This window comes from Paralichthys olivaceus, chromosome 10, assembly GCF_024713975.1.
Source record: "Paralichthys olivaceus isolate ysfri-2021 chromosome 10, ASM2471397v2, whole genome shotgun sequence".
Taxonomy (NCBI): Eukaryota; Metazoa; Chordata; class Actinopteri; order Pleuronectiformes; family Paralichthyidae; genus Paralichthys; species Paralichthys olivaceus.
This window is the reverse complement of record NC_091102.1, coordinates 1,408,074-1,424,576: the sequence shown is the minus strand read 5'-3', so window position 1 is coordinate 1,424,576 and position 16,503 is coordinate 1,408,074. Positions and strand designations below refer to the sequence as shown.

General features: G+C 44.9%; 1 protein-coding gene across 4 annotated transcripts in view; it reads right to left on the bottom strand.

Moving 5' to 3' along the window:
- The window catches only part of ccdc80 (coiled-coil domain containing 80), a 28,891-nt gene extending 12,974 nt beyond the window's left edge, over nt 1-15,917 (bottom strand). For 2 of the 4 annotated variants that reach the window (XM_069533558.1, XM_069533559.1), the window contains exons 1-2: nt 816-1,655; nt 441-638 (exon numbers count right to left, since the gene is read on the bottom strand). In XM_069533558.1, the coding sequence (XP_069389659.1) occupies nt 441-638; nt 816-1,506 (889 nt within the window). In that variant the 5' untranslated portion in view covers nt 1,507-1,655. Of the gene's footprint in view, nt 1-440; nt 639-815; nt 1,656-12,771; nt 12,934-15,794 lie in introns of those variants that run through there. The other 2 variants (XM_069533560.1, XM_069533561.1) reach the window with 2 other exon arrangements.
- Nucleotides 15,918-16,503: the final 586 nt, after the last annotated feature.

Here is a 16,503-nt window from a genome sequence, read left to right as displayed (position 1 = left end):
CACACACACACACACACACACACAGAAATATATAAATATGAATCCCTGTGTAAATATTTTGAGTCATTGAATCTTTCTTTAAATATATTTCCTCACTTGTCTTCATCTTTTTCGGTTTATCTGCCTCTGAGATCTTTGCCACAGCCTCAATGAAAAGTATATAAATGTGTTGGTGCTTCTCAGAGATAGAATAAAAAAACACGTCGGCTTCAAACCTGGATTTTCCACAAAACAAACTTGTGATGATGTCGTGCCAAATAAAAAGCTACTTTTTTCCAGAGAGCGTTGATGTTGAGTTTTTAATGTGATGTTCTATCTGTGTCTGCGAGGACTCTGTCAAGTCTGCATGTTTACAGTACTAGAGCACATGTAGATGGATGGAGGTGGCCTCCCCTCCTGTGACAGTTATAAAAAAGATTTTACAAACATTGGATGCTCACCTGTGAGCGTGCCCTCCTCCACTTGACCCTCCACACCAGCTCCTCTGCACTTCTGGACGAAGCCCTTCTGCCGCAGCTTCTCCAGCCTCCTCATGGGCGACTGGTCGATCACCTCGTACATGGCCTCCAGCCTCACAGGGTAGGGGTACCTCTCCTGCACCTGCAGAGTCTTCTTCAGCAGCACCATCCCAAACTTACCTGCAGGTCAGCACATCAATGGTCAGGGGAATAGTGTCATGTTTTTATGCAGATGAGGAGCTGAGCGAACTTTCAGGTGTGTGACCACAACAGATATTAAACAAAACCACACACTCAAACATGCACAAGGTACAGTCACAGTGTCTCCACGTCCCTGAGGACCTGAACCATCTTTACCTTTCTCCAGTTTGAGGACGCTCATGAGTCTGGGGATCAGAGCAGTGTCCAGCGGCTCCTCCATCACCTTCCCCTCTGTGGTGATCCTCCTCACCTTGCCTCCCATCTCCCCCTCCTGGTGAAATATGACGACCTGCTGGACGTGTCGCTCGGCCAGCTCGCAGTACACGTCTGGTTTCAGGAGAGACATCATCAGGCGGTAGTAACCGTCTGAATCATGAGGTGCAGAAATCACCAACACACGGTTCTTCCCTGCAAAGCTGGCCAGAAGGTTTGGTGACCCGGCGCTGCTGGGCATCCGGCTCACCCTGGCTCTGGGCCCTGGAGTGCCCTCATCTTTCTGCACGTCCGGCGCACTGGGGGATCCAGTCAGCTGGGCCACCCGTCTCCTTGGCACCAGCCCCTGGCCCCCTGCTCTCCTGCCCTGCACAGTCCTCGTCCTGGTGGAAACAGGAACACCCTCATCAGCCTGAACATCGTCTTCCTCTTTGGGGCTGTGCACCGAGATGGCCGAGGCAAACCCAGGGCGCACACGTCTGAGGAGGCGCTCCTGGTCCTCTGCGTCCCCCTGGGCATGTGCCATTCCAACGCGTCGGTGCAACTGCACCCGCCTGCGACGAGTCTGTTTGTTGGCTTCTCCTGTCCAGGTCAGCAACGACATGAGAACTACACAGAGAACAAAAGCCCTCATTCTGGCGAGGTGTCAGATAAAGTCGGCTGAACACTCACTGAGGGAAAGACGAAGATCCAGCGGTGGAGCCGTGATCCTGACTCGTCTTTAGCGCATCTGAGGTTGTCAATCAATGAATTCCAGATGAAGACAAACACATAATAGATGGAAGTGACAGGGATCTGGTTCAGATCATAGCTTCTGCTGGAGGAACCCACTTCACTGGCTGATCTTTGGGTCACAGACGCGGAGAGAAAGAGAAAAGTTTGCTGTGCGTAAAGTTATATCCACAACTTCGTTTCAGCGACACTTCCGTTTCCAAGAGTAATCCAGGGAGAGTGAGGATCATCTCTGAAACACGAGCTTCCAAAAGTGAAGTAGCTCCTCAACTTCTCGAACACGTCACATCTCCAAAATACACGTTTTCACAGTGCACGAAGTGAACTCATCCAGAGAGTCCTCTGTCCGGGTGTGAGATCCCCAACAAAGTGCGGGTCGAGAGGAAACCTCCGACAAAACGCGTGAAATATGAGTCTTGAGTCCCGCTGGAAACCTGCGTGAGCCTGTGCCTCCTCTCAGGTTCTCCTCTGGCAGGACGGAGCTCTGGAGCTTTTCCCAGAAATGTGCGCACGAACCAAACCTCAGCCTCCGGACTGTTGGCGGCGCAGCGGCAGGACCTGCCCCGGGACCGTCGGCTGCCAGCTCCCTCCGCTACACCCCCCCCTCCTCCAGGAACTCTCTATCCGCAGGCTGGGCTGGTTTCACCGGAGCACAACATAATAAGTGGCTGAGTAAAGAAATACATTGAAAAGTGAAGACCCCTCTGTGGGTCAGATTGCCAGGAAGATAAATGACCACAACCAGACTCAAGTGTCAAGTTCCCCCGTTAAACCAACAGAGAAACGCCCCCAGGTCCCATCCCACCATCACATCCTCCAAGTGGACCAGACTTCCCCTCCAGCTCCAGAGGGCTGCTCCCTCTTCTCCTTCTGCTTTAGAAACCCAGTCTATTTAAACCCAGAGGCTCCGTCCACTGCTCCCACTGTTTACAGCCTAGTGATTAAAAGAAAAAAGAATATTGTCTTTACATGTTTGTTGCCAGAATTGCGATCTTTGCTCTTTAACGACGACTCTTTCCATTTCCTCTCAGAATGTTTCCCCGTAGAGCTTCTAATTAAAGCCCGTAAGTAAAGAGTAAAACAAACCACGAGGCCTGAGCCACATTCACTCTCACTGCAAACGCTGCACAGTATAAACTCCGCCAGCCTCTGCCTGTGCAGTGCAATAACCACAACCTTCTATTTTTACAGCTTTTTCATCCATTTTCTTTTAATTTTTCTGTTTCTCCTCCTCCCTCAGTGCTGAAAGTGATATTCATACTTATCAGCGGTGAGGTTCGATGCAGCTGGACTCAATATACATTCCTGGCTCAGCTTTTGTAAACTGACGCTGAAACATTTCGACAACAAGTGGAATTCTCCTGAATCTTCCCCCCGGTTCGGTTTGACTGAAATACATTTCTTTAAAAACTAAATGATCAGCTGCCACTCGACGACCTCTTCTCCTCCGCAGGATCAGGAGGCTGTCAGCGGTTTGTTTACTCCCTCGCACTGGGACTGGAGAGCTCTCGGCTGTGTGGAAAACAATTGACGTGTCCGTCACATGCAGGCTCCTGAAGCTGCCACTGAATAGATATTTTCTGGGCGATGATGAGAGAAGTGCCTGGAGCATCCTGTGCTCCTCCTGATGTCAGCAGATACTGTCAGAGCAGCTGCAGGGAGGAGGACGCCTGTCAGGGTGACTTCAGTGTGTTTGGGTTCAAGTTGGCAACAAGACGGAGGTTGTGCTCCTGTTTTTAAGGGTCGAACTCGCCAACATGAGCAAACTGTCACATTACTGTTCTGGCAGCTTCACTCTGAGCCGCTGCTCGCTGCATGTTTCCTATTCTGAATGTGTGAAGTCTGCAGAAGTCCCTTTGATTTGCTTGTAATTAGTCTCCATGCATGAAATCCCTTTACTCCTCTGTGTATGCAAAACGTTCACTTCACTGTGAAAGAGCAAATCATTCCCAGGACTCCCAGCTGAAGCGTCGGCTGTGGCTCCATCCGGATGCTTCTTTATGACGGAGCTTTACTACGTTCAGACAACGCAGTAAAGTCTTATAAGAGGAGATGTACGCGGTGGCGTCCGTCGCCCATGAGGGGAGCAGATGCACATGTGAAGGCTTCAGATTAAACACATGGATCGTGTTCACATGTGCAACTGATACTGACCCACTGACCTCAGCATCCAGCATCCCGTTGTTCAAACAAAGACAAAGTGCTCCATCCTTTTCTGAACTTTACGACATGATTTCAGCTTCGGGACAGTTGTTAAGCATGTTGCACAAATAAAAAATTAAAATGTGTTAACGCTGGAAAAACAGACAAACCATAGCGTGTTTGAAGGACGTGCTTCTCCCACAATGCACTAGGGACACGATGGAGAAACTACCAGCTGGAAAAAATTTAAAAGGAACTTGCAAATGGATATGAGGCAGCTGTGGGAGGATCTTGGAAAAGAAACAACAAAGCATTCAGTCTTTGTTAAGTTTAACTCTGTGCAGACAACAACAGTTTCACTTAGAAATGTCCTAACGTGTTGGTAGTATGTTGTGCAGCATGGACACGGGGCTCAGCTCGAGTCTTCAGGAAACTTCAGAAAGAACATTTGGTTTTTCCTGCACCACCCATGTCCTGTTAAAATCCAACTCTTCACAAAGTCTGACATCCCACTAAAGAGTCTGCGGACATCTGCGTCTCACATGTTGTGTTCAAAGACCCTGCTGGGGCGTGTAACGTGTCTGAGACTTCTCTGACTGAGAGTTACAGCTCAAGAGGTCGTGATAATTCTCACATGTCCCATAAAACAGTAAGTGGTGTGTGGATGAATGGCAGCCTGATACATTGCTGATCTCAAGACGGCCGGGACTCAGCGGAGGCAGCCACACCTCACAGGTCGACCCCCCCCCACGACCCAAAATGTCCGATTGTCACAGATATTCATGGATCATAAGGAAACTGTGTTCATACATCAGCAGACCGACGGAACGGTGGAAACTCTATCTCACCCCACAGTGACATCCTGAAGCCAGCAAATTTTTTATTGAAGCTGCACGTCCACAGTCTGGGAGCGGCATTCATAAAACACGATGACCTTTGACCTTGCCCCTTGACCCCAGAGCCCTCCTTCTGTTTTATCAGCCGCTCGACAGGTCAGTGAGAGGGAAACCTGCGCACATTCACATTTACATGACGGATGGATGCACGCAGACAAAACAGCGATGCAAACACAGCAAACAGTTCTGTAGCATTTCATTAACTCAAGGTACAACAAAGATAATTCCCCTGCCAGGTGTGTAAGAAGAACAAGTCCTGACAAAAACAATCCGTTACCTCGCAAATATTTAAAAAGCAGATTACAGCGCTGAAGAAAAGTTCTTTGATTCGTCTCCACGTGCCTCAGAAGCAGATCCCTTGACCACATCCACCCACAACGCTTATAATAAAAGGGCGGTGCTCACAGATGACCAAAAATAACCCAATGACTCTCATATGTCGTTTTTTAGTGGAGCTCCGCGAGGTCTGGAACAGAGAAACGATTTCTCTGAGTAACGTGCAGAGGTTGAGACAAGTCAGGCTCCAGATTTAAAGCTGATCAAACAACAAAGAGTTTCTGTTTTTACTCCTGCTCTCATTTCTTTTCCTCCTTTGTTCTTTTCAGCGCCGTCTGAATCTTTCACTCAAATGTGACTTTACATGTAAAGTGTTGTTGAAAGTACATGTGTGTATGAATGTGCTTACATGTGTGTGTGTGTACTGGCTCCTGGGTGTGGAGCCTGTAATCCCAACCAAAAGTGATTTTGCTGAGACCCTCATCTCATGTGCACACCTTGAGCAAACAGAGGGAGAAGCCCACAGTGGAGGACTCTTTATGTTGTGGAGGGCGAAAGACAGACGGGGAAACGATTACACATCAGTTCCTGTTATGATATTATTATGAGTATTATATTATGATGGAACAAGAGAAATTCTGACTTTAGTTCTTGGCCTGATCATCGGACTGGATCGATTGATATTCACTGATTCTGAAAACATCAGATATGTGGGCAGCGACCGAGGATTCGTTAGCTGGTACTCATTAAAAACTTTTGCTTGATCATACAGCTCAAATACAAACACATCTTTTTCCTCAAGCTGTTTTCTTTTGAAGAGGATAAAGTCAGTGTTGGGTCCATAGACTGTAAATAAGGTCATGAAAGCTCCCTGAAGCCAAATCGTCTCAATCACAAACTCATAAACTCCACCATGTTAAGTAGTCGTTAAAGAAATGTCTGTCATCCAGCTCGTTCTCATCACTGATGTTTGTTCAAGTGTTTCTGATCCGTTCGGTTTGACTGAGTTATTTGATGAAAACCAGGCTGAGACGTCATGATTGACAGCTGACACGGACTCAGGATCGGTCCAGAACGTGTCTCTATGCTGCACAGACTGACTCTGTTCTGTTTCTGCTTCATTTTAATTCAGCGGGTGGAAGTGGAGACAAGTCGACCATCGTTATTTACAGTCTGTGATTTACAGTGAGAATCTAAAATGTCAATAACTGATGAGAACTGATGCAGAATATCAGAGTAATGTGTTGAAATAATGCCTCAGTTCTCAGGTTCTGGATCTTCATCACTCTGCGTTCAGCTAAATAAACCGTCATGGCCGACAACACAACCATTGAGACACGTGAATGGATTCTTCAGCAAAGTTTGCTCAGCTAAGTAGCCTCTAAGTGTGTGAACCCACTGATGTGTGTGGGTGTATATTAGGACGATTATGTTCATGTGTAAACCAGACTCGGAGCGATTGGGCTGGATTTCACTGTGAGGCCGGGGCCATTCATCACGTCGATAGTAGGAGCCTTTCACAGCGGTGAAACCTCATCGGGGGCCTGTGGTGTGGGAGGACAGACCGTGAGTCAATCCCCACAAGGACCACAGCTCCGCAGCTAATGACCCCAACATGTGGGACTCTCGGGTGATATTTGTTCTGCTCTGTGATGAATTAAAGAGAAAGATGTCAGAGACTTTAAAGACTTTATCAGGACGGACCTGAAATAAAAACTCGTTTGTTGGAGCGTGATTGAATTTAAGGGACTAGGCGGTCGACACTGTGGTCATCCGTCATCTACACAACTCTATACCGACCTGGGACAGGTCGACCAGCGAATCACAGGCCCAACATACAGAGAAACAACCATTCACACTGGGAGACGAACCTGGAGTCGACCCCACAACCTTCTTACTGAGAGGCAAGCACCCCACCCCCGTGCTGCCGTCTTCGTCTCACCGCAGCACGACAACGATATGCTGCTCACAACCAAGAACAATATGATCAAAATCTAAGTCAAGTCACATATCAAATGCTGATTCCTTCAGGTTCTGGAAGCCTCGATGCTGCACAGCGATGTCATAAGGTCATGAAGCACATTTGTACATCAGCACAGGAAGGAAAGAGAATAAACCAGAGATCAGCAGAATGCTCCAGAACCAAGTCAACAGTGTCTGATCATCTCAAATAAGAAAATAGTTTTATCAGACGGTCCAGAGCTTCGTGACAAAGAGCAGCCAGAGGAATTTAATTTTTTTTACAATAAGTCAGAGATACATCGAAAGAAAATACTGATTTTAACACATGTTGAAACTTTAGTGATTCCCCCCGAGGAGACGGTGCAGTACCAGGACACAACAGAGTTCAGATAACCGGGCGATGCTACAGGCTCGTACATATATGATGAGAAAGTGCAGCGAATATAAACACAGTGTTCAACATGAGATGTTTCCGAGCTCAGGAGTCATCGTCGCTGTTGGTTATTCTGCAGCAGAGGGCGGATAATGACTAACAGACATGCATGCTGGGAGAGCACCAGGACTATTAACCTTGAATATCTGAGGCACACACACACACACACACAATCAGAATAGCGCTTCCATGCCAGGCGGAAGGAAATAGCAGATACATAATAAAGCACAGATGAAGATGATAATGAAATCTGGCCACGCTGCCGTGTGAAGAGATCCAGATCCCGGCAGGACGGCGGATGTTTGGTCGGACTCGGAGCTGGATTGTGCTTGATAGGCATCTTTAATAAGCCTGTAAATGTGTGAGGCCTCTAAGCTTGTTGAGACTTTGGATTTCTGTAATTTGGGAGGAAATGTTCCATCTCCCTGAACCTGGTTCAATAATTCTGTTGCTGTTTGGATAAATTACAGTAACAGCTTGTTTAACAGATTAAAACAGTCACACGTTAACTCATCTAATCCTTTTCGTTATTATCCCTGAGTCTCCCAGTGTGTTTTCATTAACTCGATGCTTCTATAAAACACCAATAATATCCGGACTAACCGACATTAACGCGCTGCTCTGCCACACATGCTGCACATGCAGTTAAAACCAGTGAATAAAGTGAAATATGTGTTTAAAATCTGATTTAAATCTTCAGTATTCCTCTAATACATTCAATCCTGAAGATTAAATAAGCAACAATCAATGTTAAAGGTGAGAAAAAAACATCTTTAATCATTGCTTGTTTCAGCTGATTGATTTAAAAACTGTCTTTTCAAAATGTCAACAGGAAACTGTAAAACCTGCTCTTGTAAATATGATGTAATCATGACGTTCCCATTGTCTCCGTCGACTCCTATTTGTGCAGAGCCTTTGTCTCGTGTCTCCTCGTCTTTAAGTGTGTTTTATATAATAATGTACACACAACACTACGTCATGCTGCACAGTCCTCCCGGGCTACACTGCTCTGGCCTTGGCTCCAGGTGGATAAGTCGCTCTCTGTCTGTGAGTTTAATAACAACCAAACCATGAATGCTTCTGTTTGAGGGAGGATTTTTTTTTTTTTTCCTCTGAGTGGGAGAGGACGAAGAGAAACTTCTCTGCAGGGCAGCGAGCGGGAGGACACCTCCCTCCTCAGAGCGGAGAGGACAGCGGGTCAGAGGACAGGGGCTCTTAAAAATGAAGTCAGAGTGCGAGAAACACGGAGATGCAGCGTCTGGATTCGTCTGAGGGAAAGTTTGGGAGAGCTTCGGGTTGTGATGGTAAAAGATAAGAAACTTCGATTTTGGAAAAACTGGTCATCGATCATGTCGTCCCCCTGCAGGACCCACTGTCAGTCAGCAAATTGTAATATTCATCAACACACGCACACACACACACACCTTGGCCTGAGGCTGCAGGAGGAGAGATTTGATCGAGTGAGTTCCAGGTCGAGTTATTGACCTGTCAATAGAACGTCTCCGGTTGGAACAGAGGACAGAGAAACTCACCGACCTGAACTTTACGTCCCATATATACATTATAAAATGCTTACATATATAAAACTAGATTTATATACGACAATCTGTTGGTTTCCAGCTCATAAACAGGTGAACCACGTTACACCAGATGAGTTTCATTCTACAGATTAACATTGTCTTTAACTGCCTCTGGTGAAAACATAAAAGAGTTCAATGGGTCAAGATCAGAAAGCTGTGATTACGATGAGATGAGATCCATGAAGGCTTCTCGAAGAAATCAAGGAAAACGTTGAATAATATCCTATTTCACAATGTTAACTGATCCAGATCCACAACTACACGTAATGAGATCTGCCTGAGGTCATGATGCTCCACAAACCTCACGGAAATCACTTCAGTCAGTTTTTGTATCCTCGTAAATAAAATAAAAAGAGAACGCAGACAAACACATAACCTTCTGAGTGAAGATGATAAATCATGTGCAGATGAGGAAATAAACAAACTGCAACACTACATAAAGGATTGCAAATAAACATATAGAATACTGAAGGTACAGATTGGTTCCAATAACAAACTGTTATAATAAAACCCTCAGCTCTCACAGCCTCACACCTGACGCTCGGCTCGCTGCAGCAGCTCTGACACTTATATCATGGAGCATTAATACTTATGGTTTGTGTTTTATTTCCACACCAGTACACGACACCGCAGGTATGTGTGTTGTTTCCATAAAGACCAGTGCAGGTCACATGAAAATGAACAGGACAGAGTTTTATTGCGGTGCCACACTGATGTTTTCAGCATGTGAGGGGAACATAGTACAGTGTGTGGGCAGGTCTATAGTGTTTGAACAGTGCATTCCACAGTCAGGCTTTAGAATAACATTCCCTTCATGCACTGCTACTGGTATAAATAACTCCAAGTGGCCGGTGAGCTAACGATCAGGCCTCTCATGCACATACAGCACCTGTACACTCACATTTACGAAGCAGGCCGAGAGCATCAGTTCTTCTCTGGAACAACTGCTTATTTTGTTTTATGCAGCGAAAACTTTAGAGCACAGCGGAGGAGGATGGTGAAATCTCATGCTGGATTATTCTCTCAGTTTTATCAGCAGGAGTAAAGACTCGGAGAGATATATGAGAGTTCACAGCTGGTTCACTCCCTATGTCGACGTAACCAGGAATTCTTCTGGGGTTTAAAAGGAAAAACTCTGGATTCCTGAGAAGAATCAGATACGAACAAAACGTCCATGACGAATAAAAGCCCATTTTCTAAACACAGATCTTTATCCACATAAAATAACTTTGATGTGTTTTCAAAGGAATCTGTTTTTATAGGAGCAAATTGCTGAAGTAACTGCAGGAGAAAATCAAATATTTACGAATATATGAAATATAAATATTTGCAGTATAGTTGATAAGGAGCTGGTGACGATGACAAACGTTTTTATGTACAACATAAATAACATGTGTATTTTAATTTGATGTAACATTGTGCTATAGGTTCGTTTTACAGCTTAATGAAAGACGGACGTATCAGCATCTCCAGTTCGTTCCTTCATAATAGTACATATAGTAATATAAATATAAATACAAATGAAATACTCCCTAAAGCTTTTGGAGTATGTCCGTGTTTTAGGTAGTATTTACAGGAACGACTACTCATATAATCGGTGGGATCGGGACTTGAATAATCAGAATTCAGGGTTTCGGGTGATAAATTCCAGTGATGACAATAAAAACAGTAAGAAAAGAATCACAATCATAATGAATAGGCATTATCGTGCTTTGCTCAAACATCAGATCATATGTTTGCGCGACATGTTTTAAGACTAAAGGCAGTTGGGTAAAGAAACGTCTCCAGTAGAAGAGAGCGGCACGTTAACTTATCTCAGGAAGTCGGAGCAGTCAGAGTGAGAACATCCTGTTTGGTGCACAGTGTCCTGAGGCCTGGGCAGATCTGCTGGTGGAGTTTACTCTGGGAGGATTAAGTATGAGAATGTTTGCTCTGTCGTGGCTGAAGTCCTTGAGGATCTCCGCTCGCCCAGTGCCAACCCCCCCTCCCCCGTCCTGTGGCTAACAGCTCTGACGAACCCCGGGCACCAAAACCTCTCTGAAGTCTGCAGTCGGCCGAAGAGACGCCTCCTAACACCAAAGATCTTCTAAAAGATCAGACGCACAGGGAAACTTCAAATGTGTAACGTTCACACACACACGCAGGCCGACAGACGCACCTGAGAAAACACACACTCCTGAGCTCACACGCACGACGACTTCAAGAGGTCGGGAGTCAAAACTTAACGTTGAGCCAAGGACCACAGAGGAACTGACAGAAGCTGAACCACAGGTTAAAAAGCTGTTTCTTCACCTCAGACTCCTGCAGCAATGAAAGCCTCGTCTTTCTTCCTCCAGCAGCAACGAAAATAAAAATGATTAAGATCTTTAATCTCCGATGTTTCTGGTGCAAACACGGATCACAGATCTCCTGAGCTTCTGAACCCTGGTCCTCCACGTTGTTTACATCTTTCTCTTCGTGGATTTAGATCATCAGACTGATCAGCCTGGGGAGAGGAGCTCTCTCATGTCTCCTGTGTTTTCTCCGACTTCTTCTACTTCTCAAATCTGGAGCCGGCAGGAATCGCTTTCTGATTCGTTTGTGGTTCAGACGTTCAAGCCGTCACTTTGACGAGAAGTCGACTCTTCTTCTTGTCTCTCACGGTGACTGAGTCTCCTCACGTGGAACGGACTATAATGGATATGCTGTGGTTATCTGGTGTTTGTGCTCCGTGTCTCAGAGTCTTTGAGTTTTCTTCTTGTGGTTTTCTCGATGTTTTCACGTCACAATGATCAGAATCTTTCATCTCTGAGTGTCTCACTCTTCTGTTGCATCACTGCTGATGTTGATGCGTCTTTAGAAAACAGATTTATTGGACTAATTCAGTTTTAAACTATATTGACTCATATTTATGAAAATACAGGAGATTTTGAACATGTGTGTGGAAAGACTCTGATGTTTACATTTGAATCAATGTCCCAGTTTTGTCCACGAGAACCGTAATTATTCAGATCCATGTTTACGTGATTATAACAGTATCCAGATCATTTGGGCTCGGCTGCGTCTCAGAATCAGATTTGGATTCATACATGTTTACTAAAGTACACAGTCAGTCGAGGGAACAAATCAGATCGTAGGATAATAGCTTCAGATTCTAAGTATTTAGTGACGACCAGGTACCAGGGCTGCACAGAAACTTCCCATCTGAGAAATATCGGTGAAAGTTCCCTCTCCCCTCGTCCCACCCAGACCTCGAGGCTCTCACTTCTATCAGAGTACCGTCAAGAAGACGCTCTCTATCTTATAAAATCTCTTCCCTCGTTAAGTTTCCTCCGATCCTACTTGTTTCTTTGCTGCAGCAGGACGATAGTGAGGCCACAAAAAGGGGATTTGGTGCTGAAAGAATAAAAGATGCTGAATATATGAAACACATTTTTTATGCTGCGTGGTCATCGATCATTTCACTGGAATCTGCAAAGAGTTAAAGACAAAACACACGATGCAGCTGCAGCCTGGATTTATTAACAAGCTTCCAAAGACCTCAGATCCTTCAGAAGAGAAGACGACGAGTGTGTACATGTGAGACATTATCAGTTGTCTCATGAATCCGTCTCATGTTTATTTCATCGTAAAGTTCTTTAACATCGTGAGATCGAAGGTTTTTCATTTATTTTCCAGGAAGTAAATCATGGATTTTAATTTTAAAAAAGACGTTAAGACGGCTGATATTCATGAGTGTGTGATTTGACGCAGATCCAATTCAAATAGAAGATGTTTCCTCGTGTCCAACTCTTTAAAGAGAAATGCTCTTCAAGTAAAGACTATTATTATTATTATGGCAGCTGTCAGTCATTGGATGTTGTTAAAGCACCAAGTGATCTGCAGTGGATCCAGCTGACCTTTCCAGATGTTCCTTCTTCCACTGCAGGCGTCCAATCTGGAACCAGAAGACTCTGGAGGGTGGATTTCATGTGGTGGCACCAGCGAGTGGATTCTTCTCATTCTCAGTCATTTCCTGGTCTTTCATCCCTCGTTCTCAGGGAGAGTGAAGACAGGAGCTGCTGAGATGAGAAAGAAAACCACAATGACTCACTCAGATACAACCGGAGGCGGTGACAGAAAACTGAGGGACACGGTTCATACAGTTACACCTAGAGAGGAAGGAGGGACGGGTTAACGCTATGAGGTCGGATCTCTGTTAAAAATCACACCTCCTCTCTCTTCACTTCTTTCTTAATTTCTAAATTGCTCTGGATTGGTCAGTGAGGAAAACGGACCAACGTTCGAGGGGCGGGGACTGACTGTCCATGAAACTGTAAATCACAGATATGAAAAACCTGAAGCTGCAGATCACACACGGATCCACTGAACTACAGAAGCATCGGAACCAAAAACATCACAAGAAAAGATGCAGTCTCAGGTCGAGTGAGGATGTGGATGTTGAAGATGAACCCAAATGTGATTCACCACAATAAAAGGCTCAAAAATCAAGTTTAAAAAAAAAAAAAATCTGATCCAAGAAATGAAGCGTGTCAGAAGAAAACTACAGTCGGCTCTGGATCTCTCAGGGACATCTGTGTCGGACTCCAGCTCCACAGCTGGTTTGGCAGAGCCGAGTCGTCGGGCTGTTCAATAATGGGCCCGTGCGTCAGGGACGGACAGATTGAGGGGAGGCGGAGGAAGATGCTGGCTGAGTTTGCTGCTTTCTGCTCCATAAATGGCACAGATGGCCCAGAACGCTTTCTGATACTGAGGCAAGAGGCGGCAGAGATAATCTCAAAATAAATCTGAAAGCATTTTATACATAACGAGCTCTGATCTAGAGGAAGACTAAATCTTAGATTAGTAAACGTTGAATCTGGGCTCGAGGTGTGTTAAGGTTTCTCTGTATAACCGTCGATTCATCCCTTTGCTCCAGTTTGTGTCCCATCCAGACAAATTTGAAGCTGTTGTTTTAAGGTTATTTTAAAACTACCTGGTGTTACTCTTACTCACTGCAGATTTTAGAATTTGCTTTTCTATTTGAGGTTTTGCAGCCGTCAGCTCTTTGGAGACGACGAGCTAAATCCGTCCGTCCAGAATCAACAGAACCCGGAGTTTATGTGTAAAACCTACAGCAACAAACCTGGACAAGGTGTTCCCCATATTCACACAGTTACTGAGTGTGTCCAAACAAGCCCACAGCTAAACTTAGAGCGAGACTAAGTATTCCTCTCTATTGTGAGTAAAACAGGCCTGCGTCCAAAAAGAGCTCAGTACTTTTCCTAAACGAAATGTGTGCGTCCGGTTTGTGTCGTGAGCAGAAAATCACACGCCGGGGAAGAAGCTGGTATTTCTTTACTTTGGAGACTCGTCCTCTTCATTGCTCCAGTGAATAAAAACATTTTCAAAGTCTTCTGTGTTTCCACGTTAGAGACATTATCACGAGCGTCTGCTTGATGTGAGTAACAGGTTTCCTGCTTCCAGATGATTCAGACATCCTGGTAACTACCTGAGGAATCCCAGCCTCGGCCCCATGACCCCCCCCCCCCCCCAGCTGAGATGGAGCTGAATCGACCGCAGATTCCCTCCCAGTGTTTCCACTGACGTCTCTGCACGTACAGGACTCTCAGACGGACTCTATGACATCATCCACGAGCTATGGAGCGCCACTGCACACTCATGACAGCTGCCATTTGTTTCCCAGGAACCCTGCAGTGCATTATGGGTCAGGAGTCACAGAGCTGATGTCACTTGCCAAGTAGTTTCCGAGGAAGACGAGGAAATTCTGCTTCACTAGTCAGACATTATTGACGTCGCAAATATTTAAGTGCAGTTTAACAGATGTTCTCCATAAAATGTGACTGTTTGCAGTATTGTGCTTATTTCACAGGATGTTTTTTAGATTAAGAAAAAAACTAAAATTTTATGATAAAAAATAATATGTACACGTTGGAAAGCACCTTGTACCTGCAGGAATCTATACAACACAGTTTGTTATTTCTCCTCACAGCTCCACTTTGAACTAAACCTGATCGCTGCGTCTCAGCGGTGAATTCCTGTGGTGATTGTGTCCGTGAAAAGAAAACAGCCTTCAAAAACCTGGCGCTCCGAGTCTCTGCCTGGGCTGAAACTCTGACAACAGGAGTTCAGGTGTGTGGGAGTTATTCTTGCTGAACTATTTTGAGAAGCAGCAGCCGGGCAGGTATCTGACATTTGTGAAAGGCTTTCGTTACGTCTCACTGCAGCAGCATTGAAGCCATTAACTGCTCCAGCATTTAGAGAAATGTGATTATTTGCATCAAGTTTGGTGAGAAGAACAATGTTGACTTGATGTCTGTGTATTCAGTAAACTGGCAGCTCTGTGACCTGCTGTTATCACAGATGATGAAAATATCCTTTACTAAGCTTCTGTCAGCACCAGAACTACATGTTGATATTATCAGTGAATCTGACAATTACTCTCTTGATCGATGAAACGTTTTGTTTTTCTGAGTAAGAATCTGAAACCTTGAGATGTTCAAACACCAAATCATCACAGGCGAAATCCAGGAAGTGTTTTATTCTGCTGTTCAATTATCAGCAAAATAAACTTAAACAACATAAAACTGTTTATTAGTCGAGCGAGGAACAAATGAATTGATGCTGATCATTAGTTTCAAAAGTTTTCATTAATTAACACACTTAAATTAATTAACAGAAATGTTTGTGCACGTAAATGAAAGTATGACACACGTGTCTTCAGCTGAAATCACAAACGAGTCCGTCGTGTTTATTAGCATGTGTAGCACTCATGCTAACCTCGTGTGTTCTGTGCAGCTACTGAGAGTTTAAGCTAGCAGCTTCACAGTCTCACGGGGAACTGAAACACACGAGCTTCAGTCCGTTTGTCAAACACTCAGAGGAAACGTTTTCAGGAGCAGAACACGCGTCCAGCACGTACCTGCGGCAGGTGAGCGACTCTTCTTCCTCTGTGGTCGCTTCACTGACGCGTCGCGGCCGAGAGCTCCCCCTTCCGGAGACTGCAGGCATCACCAATCAATCAGGAGCAAAGGCTGAACAGGTCGATCACAGATCACAGTTTAGATTTGAACATGATTCATTTTAACTTATATCTTTACAAACATTTAACATCTTTACAAACATTTTAACATCTTTACAAACTTTTAACATCTTTACAAACTTTTAACATCTTTACAAACATTTAACATCTTTACAAACATTTTAACATCTTTACAAACTTTTAACATCTTTATCACATTTTAACACTTTGTTTTTTGACACATTTCATATCTAGAGTTTACTTTCAATAACTGTTTTACAAGTTTCTCAATAAAATCACAACCCCTCACTACCCAACGTGTGTGTGTGTGTGTGTGTGTGTGTGTGTGTGTGTGTGTGTGTGTGTGTGTGTGTGTGTGTGTGTGTGTGTGTGTCAAGGCAAAGATGCAGGTAAAAAGATTCAACAGCCCCATCTACAGGCCACACTTGGCAAACACATGCTGGCCGCAGGGCCTGGACTCATCTTGGTTAAAGTTTAAAGAAAAGTCCTCGTGTCCATGTGTGATGTTCTGACAGAAGCACGCCACCTCCTGGAGAAAGCAAGAACACGCTCCTGTGGTGTGGCCTCCTTTAACAGCAAGCAGACACAA